Here is a 24,064-nt window from a genome sequence, read left to right as displayed (position 1 = left end):
AGACAATTTACACAAGTACAGTATACAATTCTGTGAGTTTAAAATGGTCTTTACAATGAGTTTAAAATAAACTTCACTAAATATGTCACCAGTCTGTGACACCAACATTTGATTAGATTAATATATACGTATTGTTATTGTTATTGTTATGCATATTTCAGTCAATCTATGCACAATTGATGGCAAGAGTGATTTCCTTGATGTCATAGACCTAAACAGACTCATTTATCTCTCTTTGTGTAGAATTACAGAAGTTTGCTGCCTCCATGTTCTTCCCATGGGATATTGATATCTATGATGAGGTAGGTCTTCTGTATTCTTTATATAGATGTAATTAAAACTATTGTAACTGTTACAGTTCTATTGTTTATATAGATAGGTAGATGAAGAATGACAGACATGCAGGCAGGCAGGCAGACAGACCTGCAGACAGAGAGACAGAGAGACAATGCAGCAGAGACAGACAGACTGGCAGACAGAATAGACAGACAGACAGACAGACTGGCAGACAGAATAGACAGACAGACAGACAGACAGGCAGGCAGGCAGGCAGACGGATTTAATTAAAACTACAGTAACTTTCCAATATTTTCCATTTTGGGGAATTAATCTATACTCAACCAATGTGACATCAAGACCTTAGTTTAGTACACCAAGATCAGAATGTTTTGTTCAAAATACATATAGTCACTTTTTTCCTCCACAGTTCATTGATGAACCAGCCAAGGACGTTGATTATTCTAAACACAATATCTGAATTGTCTTAAAAGTATATTTTTCCCCCAGTTCATAGATGAACCTGTCAAAGCAAACTTGAAATATTTATTTTTCTTCTACAGCTCATAGATGAACCTGCCAAAGCAAACACATCAGACTTGATAGAAATGCTGGGACAGGTAGAAATCTTATTTAGTGACAAGACAGGTACATTGACAGAGAATGATATGATATTTAGACAGTGTAGTATTGATGGTAAGAGATATGTTGAAGTGGATGGCAAACTACAACCAACAGATACTACTGATGATGGACAGGTCTATATCTCACCAGATGACAAGGTAAAAATATGTCGTGAAATTAACCAGTTGATAAATAACCCAGGAAGGGGAGGGAGGCGCGCATACTCACATAGTAAGAGCTTTAAGTATGCACATATGTACTGCAGTTTGGATCTCCTTTTTGACTTGTAGAGTTTTGACTTGATTTTGTAAGCATTATGTAGAAGTTTGACCCCCACTTTGAATACACATATAACTTTTGACCCTCATACTTTGTACAACATTGTTTCACCAGTTACTGTTTTCAACTTTTCCCCAATACTTTTGACTTCTATTTTCTTGCTGAATGTAGAATTTTGAACCGTAGTTTGTGAATTTTTGTAGAGTTTGTGTATGGGGCAGAGGTTACCCATTACCCAGACAAGTATCCTCCCCCCTCCCCCCTACAGGTCAAGAATCCCTGCTGATGTCAACCTATTGTTAACAACAGGATAGTCTACTGTTGACTTTAGGTTGGTGCAGGTATTCCCTCCTACTTGCTAAGAATACAGTCTCATTTTACTTGTGTAAGTTGACACAAAAGTAATCCCCAGAAAGAGATACATAGAGACTGTGGCACTGTTTCCACGTTAACACTTAGTGACTTAGAATAGAAGAGGTCTGAATGAGAAGTTGAAAGTGCTTGAGACATTGCAACAGTTGTATTTACAAGAAAAGTGTTTCACTATGCTCTTTTACAGAAGTATATGCGTGATTTCCTGGAGGCGTTAGCTTTGTGTCACGTGGTACATGTCAGTAAAAAGGGTAAAGGTGGAGGTAAAACAGAGATTGATGGACCAGTACAACCTGACGGACATGTTGTCCCAGGCATGTTAGATTATCAAGCATCATCACCTGATGAAAAGGCATTGGTAGAAGCTGCCAGCAGGTAATAATCTTAAAAGCGTAGATACAGGTTTCACAGACGGTGGCCGAGTGGTTAGCTCGTACGCCTCTTACCTCTGCAGCCTAGGTACGAACCTGCCAGGTGTCGGCTGGGTTTGATTAAGTTTACCACCCTGTAAGTAAGAAGAGTGTCGTTCAGTTTGACTCTACCATACAACGCAGGTTTTCCCCGGTTTCTCTAGTTTCCTCCTACATTAACACTATACCGAAGGAGCTTATAAATGGGACTAGCTCCCGTTGGTCATCCGATAAATAAATAAATAAATAAATAAATAAATAAATAAATAGATAAATAAAGACAGTGGTTGTATGGCAGAAAGGTTCAAATTTAGGAGGGCCCTCAAGCCATACTACTAAGGTCTGCAAAATGCATATTTGGACCATTTTACATGTAACATACCATATGTAGTACTAGACTGGCACAGAAACATCATTTCAATTAGATGATTGCATAAATTGATAGTCCAAGATTTTTTCATGTTCAAAAATGTAACAATAGCTTGTTTTGAATAACTTCACTGGACTGCTTTGTTTACTAAGTGTCGTAAGAATATCTGGTTGCCTTTATCCATTATGTAAATTTGAATTGTGTTTGATTATTAGTTTGCAGTGTTAGTTCATATGCCAAGTATGCATACACACTTGTTTGTTATTTCATTTCTCCAGGAATGATGTCGTCTTCAAGGGCAGTACTCAGGACTACATGGACATATTGATACATGGCAGTGATAGACGTTATACGCTACTACATGTACTGGAATTTGATTCTACTAGGAAAAGAATGAGTGTCATTGTCAAGACTCCTGAAGGTCTGTGTTAACATACTATTAACATATTTAACTTAGATGGAAAACAATTCTTGCAGAAATATCTCCTGCTAACATGCTATCAACATATTTAACTTAGCTGAATACATTGAAAATAATTCTTGCAGAAATGTCTCCTGATAACATACAGTCAACGTGTTTAACTTAGCTGAATACATAGAAAACAATTCTTGCAGAAATATCTCCTGATAACATACAGATACATCAAGTGTCTACCCCCCTGTTATCAGGTACAAACGTTCTTTTGAGACATTGACTTTTGACCATGTGATGATGACCTCGACTTTCGGGGTCAATCATCAAAATCCAGTCATTTCTTGTCTATCACAAACAATGTCTGTCTAATTATACATGTAGAGTGTTGATTGCAATTAATATTATTGAATAGGACTTTTTTGCAATTGATGTTTAAAAAATGTTGTTTATTGTTGTTGTTGTTTATTTTTGACTACAGGTCGTATATTGATGCTTTGTAAAGGGGCAGAGACTGCCATTCTACCAAAATGTAAAACAGGCAATAAAAATGATGCTATAGATCATATTAATATGTTTGCTGTGGTAAGTAGACTGCTCTGAATTACTGATAGCTATACTCAGTGAAACACCAGTTGTGCACGATATTAGTACTTGAATTCAAAGTGTCATAAACAAAGTTATGCTCAGTGTAGCACCAGCCATACGCAGGAACTCAAGGTGCAAAATTGATTTACAACAGGCACTTGATAATACTGTTTATTATGGTGATACACTGATAGGTCATTCTCAATTTGCACTCTACACTTGTGGAATGCCCTGCCATCTTGTGTTGATAGGACACAAAACGATGGAAATAGAGGTAAATAAAGCATTTAACCGCTTTTCACCATATCAGATTGTAATCGGATTGGGTACCATATAAACAGTTAAAAAAAATTGAACTTTTGGAAAGCGTTTGAGCTGAGTTTTGTTCCATCCAGTTCTCATGAGCACTTCAAAACATCTGAAGTATACAGTTGTGCTACAATGCCATTGGCACTATTTTTTTCTGCCTCTGTAGGATGGGTTGAGAACTCTGTGTATAGCTCATAGGTATCTATCAACAGAAGAATTTGATGAATTTGATAGTAAGTTACGGGATGCAAGGACAGCACTACAGAACAGAGAAGAAAAAGTAAGTGATTGCTGTATTTTTTCAGCATTACTATGTATTAGGGAAGCAAGCTAGTAGACTTCAAACAGAATGTCATTGTTTACTACAATAATTGTCTTGGGACATAGGCATGCAAATCAGAATGATCATTTTGAACAGTAGGGTAGTGTGTGAAGTGTGTGTGTGTGTGTGTGTGTGTGTGTGTTTGTGTGTGTGTGTGTGTGTGTGTGTGTGTGTGCATGCATGCATGTGTGCTTGTCTGTGTGTGTGTGTGTGTGTGTGTGTGTGTGTGCATGCATGTGTGTGCATGTGTGTGTGCCTGCCTGTCTGTCTGTCTGTCTGTCTGTCTGTCTGTCTGTCTGTCTGTCTGTCTGTCTCTTTTGCCTTTCAGAAAAGTACCAGACATAAAAAAAAAGCAATTGCCTGTAGGTGTACTAATTTCTCTTCTTATATGTTACAGCTTGCTGCTGCCTTTGAGTTTGTAGAAAATGATTTACATATACTGGGAGCCACTGGTATAGAAGACAAGCTACAGGATGGAGTAGGAGAAACTATAGCCAAGATGAGACAGGCTGGTATTAGGGTGAGTACTTTATAGTGTACCTTTTTCTGACTTTACCGATAGATAATTCACAGGACTTACATGTAGATTAAACTCCTGCCTCTAAGACACTTATCTTTCATTGTTACTTTGTTTAATAATAGGTGTGGGTATTGACTGGTGACAAACAAGAAACTGCTATCAATATCAGTCATTCATGTGGACATTTCCAACGTGGAATGAGTGAAATGTATCTAGTGGCTCAAGAAAGTACAGAACAGTGTCTGGATACACTGCAGGATTTGAAATTAAAGTAAGTTATGTATCATGTTAATAATGTTTAATAAAGAAAACTCATGATATCTGTAAACACTTTTATATCGAATTGGTGTTTTTGTTCATGATGCAATAGACCTGTTGCTAGTTCCAATATGCATTGCGTGTCTCTCTGTACAATGCTATGTATTGTGTGCTTGCTGATGGGTTTGCACATGCTACTCAGGGAGATGGTTGCCAATTGTGACCGTACCCTGGGTTTACCCATAAAATCCCACTCTGTCATCGATGGCGTTCAGTCTTTGTTCTATGAAATCACCCATAATCAAAGAGGTCAACATGTCTTTCCATCGTTTCCTGATGAAAATGTTATTTCAAACGTAATAATGACAAAACAAGACTAAATTTTAACAACATAAAAGCCGTCCTCTCATCTTGGAACCAAAAAAATCAACTAGTAATGATAAACTACCACCACATTTCAAGAGCTATTTTTCATGTATATATAAGTCAATGTCACAATACCAGATGGAAATTAAGGGAGACTCTCAGTGTACCTAGATACAATAATTGTATTGGCCAGTTATCTGTCACCTTGAATGGTTTGCAATATTTATCTAAAGGTAATAAACACCCAGTAGTCTTGTAGGATCTACCAGTCCTACCTCTGTCACCCTGTCTGATCACTCAAGCTAGCTACTTCAGAGACACGTTGTTGTATGTTCAAAGTCTTTAATTACTATTCATTGTGTTACTGACAATTGAATCATGAACGAACTAAGGTACAAACGAACGGTTCTACAAGAAAATAAAAAATACATTTCAATTATATTTAAATTACGTCGTCCAACCACACCCAAACTGCGACATGCAGGTCCAGCAAAGAATAGTGACTTCTTCTCACTTGAAATTTAATGGAACAAAAAAAACTCACCTTAGACAGTAGCGTCTTCAGGGGACAAAGTACATGGCCGCTGCTGTTGGCTATAAAGACCTCCCACCAACGACTCGGAGCAAAAAACTAAACTGTGCAAATCTCATGAAGGTACAGACCAACACGGCCAATTTGAATAATACTACCGTACAGGTGTACGTAAATCTAGCCAATCAGAGCAGCACTTACAAGTCTTGAATATTTAATCCCATGATGCATTGGTGGAACAATAGGAGAATAGTAAAGGTGAAATAGAGTTTCAATTTGGTGATTTTAGCAATCATGCAAACTGTACATGATGTGAAATCATGAAATTAAAGTAAGTTATGTATCATGTTAATAAGATTTAAAGAAAACTCAGTCTGTATTCATGATATCTGTAAACACTTTATTGAATTGGTGTTTTTGTTCATGATGCAATAGACCTATTGCCAGTTCCAATATGGATGCTTGTCTCTCTGTCCAATGCCATGTATTGTGTACATACTGATGGGTTTGCACATGCTACTCAGGGAGATGGTTGCCAATTGCTCCAGAACCCAAAGTTTACATCTATTTCCTGGAGTGCTGTTGCCCTTTAACTAATACTATGTAATCTGTTTTGATGTGTATGTTTGTTGTGTGATAACTAATCTGTGTACCGGTAATTCATTTTCACCAATAGGATAACAGAAGATACTGTACCAAAGCATGCCTTAGTAGTGGATGGAATGAGTTTAACTTATGCAATCAATGATCACCTTGAACTATTCCGTAGAATTTGTGAAGCCTGTAATGCAGTGTTATGTTGTAGAATGACACCGCTACAGAAAGCTGAAGTAAGTTGACCATTTTTATTAAGTAAGTCTTTGTGGAACTCCTCCATAATAACCCTAAAATTTAAGAGTATAAATTAGAGGTATTCTGCCCAGTAGACAAAAATGTGTACATGTACTAGTACTGTGCTAGTGTGCTATAGTACTATGCTATTAGTGCTAGTGTGCTATAGTACTGTGTTAATATGAGCTGTAGTACTTAGCTAGTGTGCTATAGTGGTGTGCTAGTGTGCTATAGTAGTGTGTTAGTGTGATGATGATGATGATGATGATGATGATGATGGTGATGGTGATGGTGATGGTGATGATGATGATGATGATGATGATGATGATGGTGATGGTGATGGTGATGATGATGATGATGATGATGATGATGACGATGACGATGATGATGATGACGATGATGAAGCTGATGATGATGATGATGATGATGATGATGATGATGTTGATGATGACAACGACAATGATGATGATGATGATGACAACGACGACAACAATGATATACAATGACAGTGATGACAATGACGGCAGTTACGGCAATTTAGATGGTGATGATAATGCTGACTATTATTATTTCTAGTAATCAAATAAATCCAATCACACGACTCATAGGAAGGTCAGGTAATGAATGCCATATCAAATGATGTAGTGATACTGGTGAATAATGATAAAAGTGATACTGGTGAATAATGAGATAATGCTTGTACTATTTATCAGGTAGTGAAGATGATGAGGCGGGCTGACAGTAAACCAATTACATGTGCAATAGGGGATGGTGCTAATGATGTTAGTATGATACAAGAAGCTCATCTTGGCCTAGGTAGGTATTTTTTTATTCTTTTGATAATGATAATAATTTTGAACTAAGAGACTCTCTGGGTAGCTTATATGCCGATTCGGGTGGGTCTCCAGAGGGAAATAGCATGCCAAATACACTGTGTATGTTCACCTCGTCTCTAGCTGCTTTGGGTGGAACTAACTAGATATGTGACAACACCCACCTAGTAACAGTATGTACACATAATTATACATAGATTACAGACTCATGGTTTACCCATGTGTACCCCAATGTGATCAAACATCTCACATCATCATAATAATCTCTACAGCCCGGATATGGGTTTGTGGACCAAGAAAGTCAAAAATGGTACATGAGAATCGTATAAAAGTTGGGTTTCAGCTGCTATATCTAGAGAAAAGTTTGAATGTCCCACCCTGTTAAATCCTGTCTTGTTTTTATTTTCCTGTAGGTATTATGGGCAAAGAGGGTCGTCAAGCTGTGAGATGCAGTGACTATGCATTTGGACGTTTTAGATTTTTACAAAAAGCCTTACTGGTGCATGGCCACTGGTATTATATCAGAGTTACTACATTAGTTCAGTACTTTTTCTATAAGGTATATATCTGTTCACTCTTTGTTGTATAATATAGCTAAATTAGTTTTGTGTCTCAGAAAAACAGAAATTTTGTTGTTTTTTGGTGGTGAACCCCAGTAATAGAGCCTTTTTAGAGGGGAAAATCTGGTAACTTGAACAAATTTCTGTACGTTTGGAACTCAGGTACAAAAAGTACTTTCTAGAGTCATGAAATTTACACAACAAACATCTCAGTGTTTGCATTGAAATTGAAAGACAATCTTGGAATCCATACATCACACCATTATTTACTTATTCATCTCCAAAAAAGTCTTTTTCATAAATCTAGAGAGAAAAATGATATTTATGATACGTTATTAATTACTTTATGAAACAAAAAGTATCTCAGATAGTATGGTAATGTTATAATTATTACTTTGTGAAATCAAGGGGATGTTATAGTCATCATAAAACCAGGCTGGGGTTGTCAGTGGCCGAGTGGTTAAACCACTTGCCTCTTACCACTGTGGTCAGGGTTCCAACCCATTCAGGGTTGTCGGTGGCCAAGAGGTTAAACCACTTGCCTCTTACCACTGCGGTCGGGTTCGAACCCATTCAGGGTTGTCGGTGGCCGAGTGGTTAAACCACTTGCCTGTTACCACTGCAATTGGGGTTCAAACCCATTCAGGGTTTCATTAAATTTACCAATTTGTAAGGAAGAAGAGTGTTATTGAGGTTGATTCTACTGAACAATGCAAGTTTTACCAAGGTACTCTGGTGTCCCCCTGCACTGAACCCATGAGGGATGGCCCTCACTGGACATCTTGAGTGATAAGATAAGTGTTTATATACTTAAAGAACTATCCAGTATAAATAAAGATTATTTATTTATTTGTTCATTCTATTTTTCAGAACTTTGCAATGATTACCCCTCAGTTTATATACTGCTTTTATAATGCATTTTCACAGCAGGTAAGTCAAATTTCTACTCTAACCAAATTTGTAACAAGTTTACGTAGTCATTCATCTATAGTATTGCCAGCTACAAGCTCTGAATAGAAAGCCAGCGTATATCTATTTGTGTCAGAGAATGTCCATATTGGTGTTCATGCCATTTGCTAGTTTGTTGTGCAATTTAGAATTTGTGTGAATTCCAGCAGTTACTTCTAGACAAAGTTGTTTCTATTATTAAAACTAAAAACGTTCTGCTTTTAAACGAATTGTAACTTTGTATAGGAGGATCCTGTTGGCCGTTGACAAATTTCCAATAAATACCGTTGCACGATATGAAAATGTTGTGCCTTAATAACAAATTACAACAAAGGCGACAGAAATCTTACTGATTTATAAGTGTTAATCTGATGTGATAGAAGAACTTTTTAACTTGACAAACAATAAACAATTACAACTTAAAACTTGTCATTGTTGGCAAATTCCTGAAAACTTCACCGTGAAGTGGAGGGATTTACTAACAGCTTTTATCAAATTGTAGCTAAGCTACATACATATATATATATATAACAGAAAGCTGTGAGCAACTTTTATTATACCATGCATTAGCCAAAAATATGGAAGTTATACCCTGGTCGTTCTACATCATAACAACACACATCTATTTTACAACAATGCGTTTACATCACTGGTTCTGCTGTGTTCGAAATATGAGTCTAAACGTTCAAAATTGCCATTTCTTTCCCTGATTTTTTTAAAATAATTACTGTCGGTGGTATAATTATGTTATTTTCCAATATTTTTCTTCATTGAGCCAGAAAATACTTGAGACATAAGGGTTTGTCACTACGAGTCGCTAGACAAAGCCCCCTTAGGTCACTTGTATTTTCCTTGGCTGAACGAAAAAAAATATTGGAGAATAACACCTAATGTATACAATTTACAGTAAAATGTTCTTCTTGAATCCTGTTGAAATGGCTGACTGCTTATGTTCTAAAGGCCAATGTATCAATCCCAGGTTCTTGCATTAGTGTTAGCATATTAGTGAAATCATAAGGATTACATGGAATCACACTCTCGTTCTGGACCAACGTTTTCGTCTCTGCCAGATAACTGGTTTTCACACCTAAATTGTATTCCTAATCTGAATCATATCATATCATATAATGCCAATTTTTAGCTGTTTCTGTACCCATTTATTTTGTTGAATCTTTATCAATTATCACCAAATATTTTGTTGGAGGACTCTAGATCTCTCATTATATAATTAGAGTCCACTCAATTCCATTTTCATATTCATGATATTGTTAACGAACACAGTATATTTTGTACTATTATTCGCAGAGTCTATAATATTGTAATCTGTGATATTTGATCTGCTATTGTTAGTTATTCAATGTACATCATGGTTGTTATCTTTTCAAAGACACTTTTTGCTATATTTTTAAAAGAATTTTAAGTGTTTTGTCCTCTCCAAAAAACTCCACTATGTGATTGACAGACTCTCAAAAAATCAATTGATGACACACAGACAGGAAGAACAGCGCCCTCACAGTCAATTGTACAAAAGTACAACATTTGAAGATATGACTTAAAATGTAACAAATAGAGATAAAAAAAATCAAATTATATAAAGAATCAAATTATATCAAATTATATAAAAAATCAAAAAATCAAGAAATTCAAATTAGTCTGACAGACACTCAAATCAATTGAGATTTAAGTTTATTGTTACAAAGTACCAACATTTGAAGATATGACTTAAAATGTAACAGATAGAGATATAAAAAAATCAATCAAATTATCAACTAACCAATCAAAAAAGACTTGCATAAATTTTTAATTTTAGTTTTCTTTCTTTGACCAATCATAAACACGTCAATATGTTTAGACCAATCAGGACACTGTTCAGTTACATACATTCCACAATATCATTTGCATAATGTCCATTTCATCATATATGTGTATGTGCATCTCCATCTTTGTGTTCTGTTCCAGACTTTGTATCACAGTTTCCTCTTAACATTTTACAATGTGTTGTTTACATCGTTACCCATTCTTGTATATGGATTATTTGAAAAAAATCTCAGCGCCAAGGCGTTGATGATGTATCCACAGTTGTATCATGATATCACACGGAATTACAATATGCGATGGTGGCAATATTGTTACTCAATATGTTTAGGTAAGGTCATTTCAAAGTCAAGGTCATTGTCAGTGTCAGTGTTGTCATGTATCAAATCTTGGTAACTTCATCTGTAAGCTGGTCATATGTAACATGTCACATGTAACATCAGTGACGTAAGGAGAGGAGTTACATCTGTATTGTCCTGAACTGTCGACAGGACAGACTGACACCAATGCTGTATTTTCAGCACAGCCTATTTTTATTCTGTTTCTGATTCACAGTCAAAGAATGTTTTGACAGTTTGACAAAACAGACAAACTGTTACTAGAAGGTAATATAACTTTTGGTCTGAAATGATCAGCTTACAGATGTACCTTTAAATAGTGCATTTAAACAGCATGCCAAAAACAGTGTCTGAAACCCCTATCCTCCACCCCCACCCAATAAACAGGTAGGGAAAAATAATGTTATTGAAAGAAACATATACACCATCTCAGTTGGTCAGATGAAATTTTCAAAGTACTTTTGTCAGCCATAAAATTACCCTCCAAAAGACAGTGTTTTTTCATGCTGTTTAGACTGTTACTTACTAACTACTAATAACTTAAAGTTGTGTGTGTATAGAATAGATTGGTGTGAACTAATATTACTAACTTGAAATGTTCCATTCCAGGTTCTGTATGAGGAGTTTCAGCTTACTTTCTACAATATGACCTCAACTGCTCTGCCCATTTTGATCTACGGTATATTTGAACAGAACTACAGATCCAAAACATTGTTAAATAATCCCAGACTCTATCGAGAAATAGCATGCAATAAATACCTCACCCTTTGGGAATATGTGTATTGGATAGGGCTAGGTAAGATAGAAACATAGTAACAATTATGTGGAAACACTGTGAACATTCCATTTAGGACACAAGGTAGCATACCATTGCATAAAATTCATCATAAAATACAATGTAGCATTTTGTAGAGACCCTGTAACATAGCACTCCATTTTTAGAAACACTGTAACATTCCATCATAAAAGCAATGTAGCACTTTTCAGGCATTGTATCATAACACCTAATTTTAGAAACAGTGTAGAAACATCCTGTTCAGCATCCCATTTTGAAACATTGTAACCATTTGTTGAGGTATTCATCTGTCTGGTGATTCATTGTGAAACAATGTAACTATTATGTGGAAATATTGGTGTCTAGCTGTGTCTACTACACAGCAGATACTTTGGAAGTACTGATTGTCTTTTCTTTAGTGTATTTATCTAAACAATGAAACCTTACTGCCATTCTTAGTGTACTTGATATCTGGCCAAATCTAAACTGGATGCCCATCCTGTAAAGGCTGTAAATGAAAAAATAATAATGTAACTGAAAGGATCTACTAGAACTGTAACAAACAATAATTTAGAATTGTATCCCAATACAATATGAATGTTATAAATGAGTGTAGCACAGAGAAAGTGCCTAAATTCAGTGTTACTCATTGTATGAGTTCTTGCTAAATATAGTCAGTTCATCAAATAGTTATTAACATGGCTGACATGTAAATATTAATTGGCTACAATTTTATCTGTGTCATTGACATACTTTCAACAGTCTTGCATCTTGCAAGATTTTACTTTATTCTATACATTAATCTCCTTGGAGTCTTTTATTACAAAATCAAGTGTAATCCTGGTTTATGCCTAAAGTTTCGTAAAGTTCCAACAGTATATTTTCACTCTGCTGCCTCACTCAAAAAGATAAATAGGACCTGAGCCCTCCAACCAATGCATTGGTCTTGATATGAATAGCACCCTAAATCTACTCCTTCTAAGATAAACAGCGCCCTCTATGAGATGTACAATCCAAATGAATAGGGCTCACTATTATATAGATGTGTAACGCTGTTGGAGATTAATGAAGGCCAACAACCAACTATATTTAACTCAACCACTGTTCATTTCTTGCATAGACTAGAATATAAGCGATTCTTACAATTAGAGTACTTCAGGCTGTCACTAGAGGGTGCTATTACATGGGCAGTGCATTACACATAATGTCATATTTGTCTTTCAACTGTATTTCCTCATGTCACTGTTTGTATGTATACATGATGTCTAACCATGCTTATTTTGATATTTGATTTATCAGTTGGATTATTGCACATGTTAACCAAGTTGAGCAATCTAGTAATTTTGTGTATGGTGATTATTATGAAGGTGCAAATCTGACTGCCTTTGTGTTTTTGTATTGTAAATACTCTTTGACTATTATATGAAATTAACAGTAACTATTTGTATCCATATATAAGTTAATTGAACATAGTGAACAAACTATATGAGATTTTGAAGTTGTAGGGCATAGCATGTACACTATCCATATTTCTTATGTACTAATTTACAATTCCTGTATATGAGTTACAAATTTAGTACCGATAGAGAACGTACATGGTCGTTATTTTCTGTCTTAAAGACTGATTTTTAAAATGTCCATATTGCAGGTTTATATCATGCATTGTGTCTCTTCTACGGTGTTAAATTGCTATTTGGGGATGATGTCTCACTATTACCATACATGCAGGTTAGTTGTTATTAAAACCATAGCCCCTACACCAACTATGTTATTTCACACATAGCTTTTCATACAGCCTACAGTGATTGGCTTAGATCATGTCACATGGTATGGACAAGTGACCCATAGTGCCTTCAATTTGCATACAGCATGCACTAGTCGCATTCTATTTTCCCTAGGGCACTATCATGTTGCAGAGGAGTCTTACCAGTGATTTTTTACCTTAACTATGAAAAGAATATGTGTCCGAGTAATGTGATCTAACATTTGGAGTGCATGCACAGTGTACTACACTTTATGAGGTTTCATGATATGGTTTATATCTATAAAGTGGATCAAATGTTTCTGAGGAATTTATTATTTCCTTTCTGCTTTGCATTACAAAAAAGACTTTGCAGTCCATATCTTGGTTCGGAATGTAACTATTATTAATTATGATTAATATTTTATTTTTGTCACCAGCAATATGGTATTTGGACATTTGGCACAATATGTATGACTATATGTGTGATATTGGTCAACTTCAAGGTAAATCTTATCTGGATTATGTATTGCATAGCAGGGAAGTCTTATCTGGATTAAGTATTGTATAGCCAATATGTAGTAATGCCATGTGCATGGATACATCACGGTGCACTGAAAAGTATGGCAATGTAGCAATGTATGAAAATGTATCAAAGAAATATAACAATGTAGCAAACCATATATCAATGTAACAACATGTTTCAAATAGTATATAACAATGTAACAAACCATATAGGAATGTAACAACATATAGCAAATAATGTATAACAATGTAACAAACATAGCAATGTTATAAAATCTGTATCGAATGTTTATCAAAGTAATAACATTTTCGGAAGTGTTATCTATTTCATCACATATAGGGATTGTGGCAATGTAAGAAACTGTAATAGAAATGTATAACAATGTGTAAACAATGTTTTATCAAAATAACATCGTGTATATAGCAATGTATCAAACTGTAATAAATATATATAACAATGTCACAAACTATATAGTAATGTAACAAAATATGTATCCAATGTTTACCATAGTAACAAATATGTAGCAATGTAAGTGAATACTATAAAAGATATTCTTTGTCTTGTATTTCTTAGTTATGTTATGAGACAAGACATTGGGATGGTATATGGATCTTCTCAATGGCTCTTACCATTGTTGGTTACTTTACTCTGTTGATGCTCTACAGTGGTCCACTTTGGTGAGTGTCTACCAGTTGGTAAACCCAAATTCTTGGATAAATAGTATCTTATCACACCCAAATTTTAACCCTAATCTGACATCGGCCATTCATACGTTTTCTGATCGATAGCAAGAACAGACTCTGTCTGGGGGCTGATATGTTATGAAACATATACAGTTCCATTGTGAGGTGTTTGTTAATATATGATCTAGTGGTGACATTATTGATATCCATATTTGGACATAGCAAAATGTACACTGCAATGATGCCATAATATCCATATTTGGACATAAAATGTACGCAGCAATGATGTCATAATATCCATATTTGGACATAACAAAATGTACACAGCAATGATGTCATAATATCCATATTTGGCCATAACAAAATGTACACAGCAATGATGTCATAATATCCATATTTGGACATAACAAAATGTACACAGCAATGATGCCATAATATCCATATTTGGACATAACAAAATGTACACAGCAATGATGTCATAATATCCATATTTGGACATAACAAAATGTACACAGCATTGATGTCATAATATCCATATTTGAACATAACAAAATGTACACAGCAATGATGTCATAATATCCATATTTGGATATGTAACAAAATGGATACAACAATGATATCAATAATATCCTTATTTGGACATAGCAAAATGGATACAGCAATGATGTCCATATTTGGACATGTAGCAAAATTGAAAATGGATACAGTCATGATGTTTAAGTTTTACATGTAGCAAAACAGATACACAGTGTAGAAAGATGAAGTCATTGATGTCCATATATAGACATATAACAATATAGATACAGTTATTGTGTCATGCATGTTGATATTTGGGCATATATTTAGAACATTGCAAGGACTTGTGCATATACCCCTAGTATACCACTCTTACACTCACATGTCAATGGCTTCTCTTATAGTATTTTTAATCTTCTACAAAATGCCAGTGTGCATGACATTTCTAGAGGTCATTGAGCATGCTCATTTCTTGACTCACAGGTATGACTTCATGGACACCTTTGACATGTACTGGGTCTTCTTCAAGATGTTGGAAAGTCCTACATTCTGGTTAGGAATGATCATCATTATTGGAATCTGTGTGTTGCCAGACTTTGTCTACAAGTGTTTACTCTATTTCTGTTTTCCGTCAAGAAGTTCAGCTGCCCAGGTAAGGTTTTGTGAACAAATACAAAACATCACACAATTTCATTGGATAATCTACTTGAGTACTACATGATAAATTTGTATGTGTTTTCATTGTATATTTTTGAATATCACATGATTACATATGACAAATTTTCCCACACATGGAAACAGACAGATAGTTCTCCTATAACATACAACTTTACCAAGCACATGGTGGTGATCTATCAATGTTGAAGCCATAAGGTACCTTGTTGTTACACACTAGGCCTGTGAGATCTGGTGATAAAGAGTAAAGTGTGGAGAACAGATTTTAACCATAACTCCCTCAAGAAATATACAAGAAGATTAGCCTTGCATTATTGGTTTACATGCTTTGTTTTGTGTCAGTACTGGTTGCTATGTGCTCAATTCATAATGTGTCTATGCTGGTTGCTATGCTACACAAATTTACAGTATTGTAAGTGTCAGTCAACTAATTGACACTGTTACAGATCTGCAATGATTCTTGTCCACTCACAGGCATGTATGCGTCAATCAACCAATCAAAGTCACTATACTGTTTTCCACTGTCTTTCAGCCAATGAGTATCATTGTGAGAGATTTGTAATAAAGGTTATTATTTGCTTTGCTTGTGTGCATATACATCATGTTGACAGATTTGTTGCCTTCCTGTTGTCATTTATCCAATCACAACGTTTATATTTTGAATACGTCAGTTTAAAACAAACCATTCTTGAATGTTTGTTACCCAATCAGTCATCGCTATATGTTTACCCAACCAATCACAGATGAGCAGGGGTGTAACCATTCAACCAATCATGTACATTTACACAAAACTAGCCTGATCAAGCAATATGGTTTAAGAAACCAGTGTTCATGAATACACATCGGACAGTCACTATCCCATTGTGTATTCCTTAACCCAAAAGTTACTGAAAATTGATGAAGCAAACCTTTTTGTAATCAGATAGTGTACAAATGTACTTGGAAAAGCATGGGATTCTGTTGTCAGCAAAAGATTAGATTATCTAGCGTTGACATTTTCACTCTGCTTCAAATCTGGGCCGGCCATGATGTCCAAAAAGGCCTCCCTCCTGCCCACCACCACTTCATTTGTGTATGTATACAAGTTTCATAGCGCCATCAATGTTATGAACAAGTTCATGCTATATGCCCACTAACATGCGGTGTCACATGACAGTTTTTGTTACCATGGAAACCATTTTGTGCAGCCATTTTGTTGCGAGTTTTCAAGAGACCAGGTAATTCCCGTACTTTCATGACTGCTTGAATCAGTTGTATGTTGGCCAGAATCAATATCATTTGAACATTATACATACTTATTAAGGTATTTGAATAATTTCAAAATGTGTAACTTTATTTGATATAAATTCTGGTATACAACTGTTTCAACAAATAACTTAAAAAATGAGCATATACATTGTTTGAGTGCACACATATATATTCACTTTTAAATAATGGATAAATTGTTTTAATATGCAACCATTTCATGAAAAGTGTGAACATGTTTATTATTTTAATTTACACATAAATGGACCAGGACTGAATAAAGACTTGTACCATCGCATAGAAAGATGGAATTTTGAATTTTACAACAAAATATATTTGAAAAGATGGACTAAAACAAAGACAAACTAGTTATTGTACAAATTTTGTCATAGACTGTAAGATTACAGATATGTCATGTCGTTCCAACCTCACTGGCCTCCTCGTGGGAGGGGTTGACCGATGTGTGAGGGCGCCCCATCACGGCGTATCTTAGAAACTAGACTAGTCTGTGTGTAAAATAACAAATTTTGACAAATATTAAAATAATGACTATGTTTGATTGACGCATGTAAATGAAATGGTTGTATAATTCTTCACACTTCTTGTTTTACATATTGTTTGTATACATTAATTTGTGCATGTACTCACCTGTCTTGCTTTATCATTGGATAATTTACTAATTTGCATACTGCATAATCTACATAATCACATTTGCATACATTATGTCATTTGCATATATCATGACATTGCAAAATTTATGCATGCTCACTTTATGCAAATTTGGCTGTCCTTAGAATGAAATGAAACTTTGCTCTAACTAACTTTGTAAGCATAGTGAATTTAGAAATGAAAAAAGTCTTTCCTAGAGAAAATATTGACAAATTACTGGTAGCTCGCTTTATTGTACATTTTGTAAATCTGGATGAATCTCAAGTCTGATGACATTTTTATAGGATTATTTGGTCCAAGCCTTCATGAATTTATTTTTAGTATTCTCCTTGAACAAAGAAATAGGAATACAGAATCTCAGAAATTGTGAACACCCTCTTGATAAAATGAAAAGAATAAATTCTAATCATTGTACTTCATGACATTTTGGTACTCTTACCTACCACTAGTCAAAGAGGCTGTTACTTTAACTCAAGGGTAGATATCCGAATCATACATATGTACCTTGGGGTCCCCAAAAACCAAGCCAGTAACTGGGGACGTTCAAACAAATTTATAATTCTGAGGAGCAATTTACATGATTTACAAAAGATTTTTCCTCGTAAGTGAACTTTGACATCGAGCCAAATTTGAGATGGGTAAGGTGATCATGATGCAACATTATATTTGTCAACAAACAAACAAACAAAAATACTTCACCCAGACATGTGTATCAGTGGACCACAGAACTTTCTTAATTATCAACTACTCAACACATCATTCTGGAAGTTCAACTTTGCCAAACTACCATTACTCCTTCTGTGAAATTCAAAGCCAGTGATACCATCCAGATTTACTGTGCATTTTCACTTTTTGAAAAATGTGCATGTTTTATTCAACATCTTAATACTAAAATGATGTTTGTTAGTTAATACTAACAGAATAGTCAAGTGTTCATCATTGAAGTAATGTAGAATGCAACAACCAGCTGTTGATGTAATTAATATTGTCAATAGAAGGTGTAATGCTGTGTTTCCTGTACTGCAAGTCACAGAAAAATTTAACTATGCCAATCCAGCGGCCAAAAATGCTCACCAAATTTCTATACATTTTAACAAAATCATCAGCTGAAAAAATAGCATTCATTGCAATAACAAATGCAGAAATTATTGACTGAAAGTACTTTGATTCATTTGTTCAAGTTTCTTCTAATTCTAGTGCCAGTTTTTGACCAAAGAGGGCGCTGTATCAAGACTTTCTTCTGTGATGAGCACTTGACCTTGTACAACTGTAAAACACCTTGGTGATTTCTATTACTATTCATGTAACTTGCACATTCAAGAAGGTGAATGGCTATTGGTCCGTTTGAAATAAAAGTAGCAGTTGATTGGGTAGACTGTAAAATGTCCTGGATTGTGTTCACTATCAGATAAACACTCTACATCACGTACTGATATTTTACAGTTTACTTATTGGTATTTAAAAAGAAAATCTTAAATTGTGACCAATAAGAATCCTCCTTCTAGAATGATGCAGGTTAACCCTGTGTTCTGTCTCCACATTAAGAGGAGCACTGTAGTAAAATTATCATCAGTGTTATTTTGTTTGTTTATATTGTAAACAAACAAACAAAGAAACACACAGACACACAAATGACAGCTATGTTTAAAATACAAGGGAGGTCAGTAGGTCTAGAAATCTTGTAAACTTAGATTTTAGAAAAACTATACTGTTTGAACCTGTCAATTACATCATGCTCTTCCAACATGAATGATATTTATAACATACAGAACAATACTTGCATGGTTTCAGATTTACTATCTGTTAAATTGAACACAATCGAGACTGATTTAATTATAGTCACATTCTTATGTTTAAGAACCACAGAAACGTTATATCTACTGACCCAGTATTGTTTGGCTTTTCTAAATCAAAGCTATGAAAATTGCCAAGTCTGCCTACAGAGAAACGTGCTGTACACTAGAGCTAGGTGTCATGGGATGTAAACAAAGTTAGGAGCTTCCTGAATCTTTGCCCAATCAATGCAGAGGTAGTTGTAATAACTATTATAGAGAGGATAGCGGGATTGGAGAAAGTGACTTTACTTGGTCATTTAAAGCAAACAAAATGCAATGAATATAAAACTCCTCTTTACCGTAGTAGTACCTGCTGTTAAAGTTGTATGATTCAGTCATAGACAGTGATATGATTCATTAAAGAAAATTTGTGATTGTAGATATTTAAGAAAATTAATTTAAAACGTACTTTGTAACTTTCAGGTAGGCATTCAGATATGAAATAGAAATGGAAAAGTGTACAGGATAAAATAATAAAAACAAACTAATCTTCCTAAATAAAATATGGTTTCAGTGTTTAATAATTTTCACCATAGACAAATTTTCAATTTTATCAAATATATAGATATATATATATATATTTCTGAATAATATTTTTTGGATCATGGTTTCCCTTGTAGATAACATAGCTGTTAACTAGCTATGATGTGTTTGCTACAAGAATACAGGGACACTATATCAGACTGATGGCTGCATGTTTGTTTCTATTTTGCAGAGGGAAATAACAGGAGATGTTCCAAGCGGAAAGGTAAAGAAATGTGATCCCAATTGTTTGTGTAGCATTTGCGTTTCTCCCAACAGGCGAAACAAACAAGGTCTGGAGAAGGGTTTACGTATACCCCACCAGGAGGAAATAGTTCTCCAGAGCTATCATTCAAGTACCGACAGCTCTGGGGGCCTAGGCGGAGTTCCCCTGTCTGAGACAAAGCTTACCAGTGCTGTTAATGGAAGTTGTCACAGTTTGGAGAAACAAGGGTTTGATTATGCTGATGGTAGCATGTCAAGTCTTGAGAAGCCAACAGAAACCAAACCCAGTGGAAACAATCCGGATGTGAAGTGTAAAAAGTTGGAGGCCGTTCAAGTGTAGAATTAGGGTCTTCCTATGGTAGTGTTCAAAAAGTCGGTGTTACTGTATAGTATGCAGAATAGTTTGTTTGAAGAACTCATATCAAAATCAGGTAACATTATATCAGGATGTAGATTTTGAAGTCGTGGTAACTATTTCAAGGACTGTAAGATTGAAAGTGTTGTAATTTTGTGCCTTCTGTGTGAAATGTTGGGTAACAGTGGGATATATGAGCAGTGCATGATATTTAAGACTTCCTACGGAGCTGCTTTGGATGCAAGCAAGTAAGGGCTATCTTGCTTAGGATGTCGTCTGTGTACCATAGCTGTTTTCTACACACAGGCTCTGTCAACAGTTATCACTAGTCATCTAAAAATGGCTTGATTTCATTCATTTCAGCTTTGACAGAAGTAGAAATCAAATTGTTGCAAGAAATAGAGAGAGTTGTAGTCATAGTTATCATTACAACTATTCTTAACATTACAAAAACTGAAATATTTGAGAATGGCTAAACACAGAAATTTTGATAATCACATGCAGGGTGAGAATGTCTCTAAAAGATTCAATTTGATCCAAAAAAGTTTGTAGACTGTGGTCAGTTCCTATCAGTATTGGTGTTTGTTAAATACACATAATCAGCAAAGTGGCAGCCATATTTCAAAAATCACATTTTTCCTGTTGTCTCCAAAAGTTTGATAGATATGGACACCATTTTACTGTCTACCCCACATTGTTAATGCTAAGCTTTCTAATGAGACTCTGACCTTCGACCTTACATTTTCATGTAGAAGTGACCCCAAAAAATTATCCTACATTGAGTACACCAGAATCTAAGTGTCTCCACCTATAGTTATAGAGATTATCTCTCAAGATCGATATTAAAGTTTTGACCTTGACCTTCATTGTCAATGTCAAATGGTATATCCCAAGATACACCATTCAAATGTATACCCCACTTTGTTAGAGTTATACAACAAACCAGTTGGTGAGCTATATCTTTTATGAAGGCTTGGTGTAACAAAATGTTGAACATTTCTTTCACTCCTGACAAATTTAAATGGATGAATCTTATAAATGTATAATTTCCACAACATTCCATGGACTTTACTGTAAGTCTGACCTTTCCCATCACCTTCAAAAAAGGAAACGAGAAACGAAAAAAGAAAAACTTCCCTAAAAAGAAAAGAACCTGATCTGAAAAAAGGGGAATTTTTATAAAGTAAGTTTATGAGAGCAATTACTTATTTTCCATATACCTCCTCCTATATATAACTACCTTCAGTGTGTTGATATGGTTCCAAAAAAATAAATCTGCCAAATGAGGTGGTGGGTATTTTATTTCAATATTTTATGCAAACAAGAAAAGAAGATAAACATGTGTGTGATGTCATTCATTTGTGTTTCTAAACTATCATCATTTAAAAATGGATGAATTGATGTATCCTAATAATCATATAATACAGATGGTAGTGAATTGAATTATCCATATACCTATTTTCGAGTTGTTTTGTGTTACGAAATATATCTTTTTTGATATGCATCTTGTAGGAGTGCTATACTCATGTATTATTTGGAATAGCCAATTTTGTCTATAATTCAGGATGGACAAATATATTTCTGTTCCATATAATCAAGATAAACTAATCTTTAATTATTCAACTGTACCAAAAAAGGCATTAGAAACCAAAGTTGCAACAGAATAAGAAAAATATATTCCAGATAAGATGTTTATATTCATATGATAAAAACAATCTATTTTGTAGAAAAGTATTTAAATGAATACCGGTACATTCCTATCAGTCAGCCTTTATCTTGAAAATTTTCCTAACAGATTTATTTTTTTTATAGACATTGTTAAAAATGATGTTTTCAATCTATTAAATCATTTCACAATCGATGTGTGTGTGGTGTTTTGATTTCAACAGTTTGAACAAATGTCGAGTTTAGTTTTTTTGGAAATAAAGGCAGTGTCCAGCTGATTTCAAATTTCAAAGAAATTTTTGTTATATATTTTTTGTTTGTAAAACAAACTAAGTTAATTTTGTCAGAAAAAAAGTTCTAGTCAGCATGCACATCACTTAAATACTGTCTTGTTGGTCTTTTTGTTTGTGTTTGTCCAGCCCAGGCAGTCTGTAGATCCAAGGGGAAACACAAAAATAAGCCTGTGAAGACAATTAGAGCCAAGAACAAGCAAATGACATCTGCCCCACATATACACTTGTCACACCATTTTAGACAAACCGTCCTGACCAGAAACAATTATTTTTTTTTTTGGCTTAATACCAAAAGTTATATATCATAGACATTTGTTTTCCTTTTATCAGTTCCCATTGTGAGTTACCCTTTGACTGAAAAGACAACTCCTAGTTGGTAAACAAGGGATATTTCAATGTCATTGACACTTGCAATTGGTCAGGATATTTATAAAACTCTTGTACACCCACCTACCCTAGTAATTACATAAAGTAATCAATGTCGACATGTACAGAATTGTCAGTCAAAGATAACATCAATATGACAACTTTCTGTATGTTTGTCTTTTTTTATCTGTGAGGAAGGATTTGTTATTTCCATAGCAACCAGCAAAGACACATTTTGAGATGAGGGATATGATGTGGATTAAATTTTCACTTGTCATCATCCGAACATTGTCAGTGATGTTTGTTGTATCTTCTCAGTACTGATATTTTTATATTTTTGTACTTGACATCATGAATGTAATAATTGACTGTGTGTTGCATTAATTCATCCACACACAAACTTGTTATCTGAAATTTTTTGGACTGTGTACACAAGTCTTTGGCAACAGTTTGACACATTATTCAGAACATGTGACCTTATGGACAGGCATACTTAAACATGTGAGCATATAATGCAACACATTGAATTACCAACACAGATTAATTTTCAGTTGAAGATAATAATTTACTTTTCACTTTTAATGTTATTTATACTGATAGTTCATATTACAGGTCAATGGTATACTAATAATGTTAACAACCTTTCAACAAAGCACATCCACTTGCTGTACATGAATGGACAAAGGGTGCTAATCAAGGAATGATAATGTACTCATGATCAGAATCAAAAAATTTGAAATGGATAACAAGTTTAAAACATTTGAAGATTATGAGATAAAAAGATCTCCCAAGGGACTAAGAACATGTCAAAATTGCAGTTTTTGTGTCAAATATTGAATTCTGTCCATGACAGATGTCTGACTCATTGAACTTCTTTCTGGTCCAATCCACCGAAGTAGAATCTGCCAGTAAGATGACTTCAAATGAATACATGGGTTATAACCTGTGTAAATCATATGATCTACCAAGCTGATGAATGGGGCTTTAGATATTTGACACACACACTACAA

The 24,064-nt window shown here is 34.7% G+C and overlaps 1 protein-coding gene across 6 annotated transcripts in view; it reads left to right on the top strand.

Annotated features, from left to right (window-relative positions):
- Positions 1-24,064, top strand: part of LOC144441905 (phospholipid-transporting ATPase IF-like) — a 67,146-nt gene that overhangs the window by 31,738 nt on the left and 11,344 nt on the right. For 4 of the 6 annotated variants that reach the window (XM_078131160.1, XM_078131162.1, XM_078131164.1 and 1 more), the window contains exons 11-27: positions 244-302; positions 840-1,058; positions 1,739-1,926; positions 2,610-2,752; positions 3,225-3,328; positions 3,807-3,920; positions 4,360-4,482; positions 4,605-4,753; positions 6,315-6,468; positions 7,183-7,285; positions 7,716-7,861; positions 8,733-8,792; positions 10,770-10,956; positions 13,387-13,466; positions 13,920-13,985; positions 14,579-14,682; positions 15,688-15,856. In XM_078131160.1, the coding sequence (XP_077987286.1) occupies positions 244-302; positions 840-1,058; positions 1,739-1,926; positions 2,610-2,752; positions 3,225-3,328; positions 3,807-3,920; positions 4,360-4,482; positions 4,605-4,753; positions 6,315-6,468; positions 7,183-7,285; positions 7,716-7,861; positions 8,733-8,792; positions 10,770-10,956; positions 13,387-13,466; positions 13,920-13,985; positions 14,579-14,682; positions 15,688-15,856 (2,168 nt within the window). Of the gene's footprint in view, positions 1-243; positions 303-839; positions 1,059-1,738; positions 1,927-2,609; positions 2,753-3,224; positions 3,329-3,806; positions 3,921-4,359; positions 4,483-4,604; positions 4,754-6,314; positions 6,469-7,182; positions 7,286-7,715; positions 7,862-8,732; positions 8,793-10,769; positions 10,957-13,386; positions 13,467-13,919; positions 13,986-14,578; positions 14,683-15,687; positions 15,857-20,343; positions 22,540-24,064 lie in introns of those variants that run through there. The other 2 variants (XM_078131159.1, XM_078131163.1) reach the window with 2 other exon arrangements.

This window comes from Glandiceps talaboti, chromosome 11 (genome assembly GCF_964340395.1).
Source record: "Glandiceps talaboti chromosome 11, keGlaTala1.1, whole genome shotgun sequence".
Lineage (NCBI taxonomy): Eukaryota > Metazoa > Hemichordata > Enteropneusta > Spengelidae > Glandiceps > Glandiceps talaboti.
Note: the sequence above shows the minus strand (reverse complement) of the source record. Positions and strands in the feature narration are given on the sequence as shown.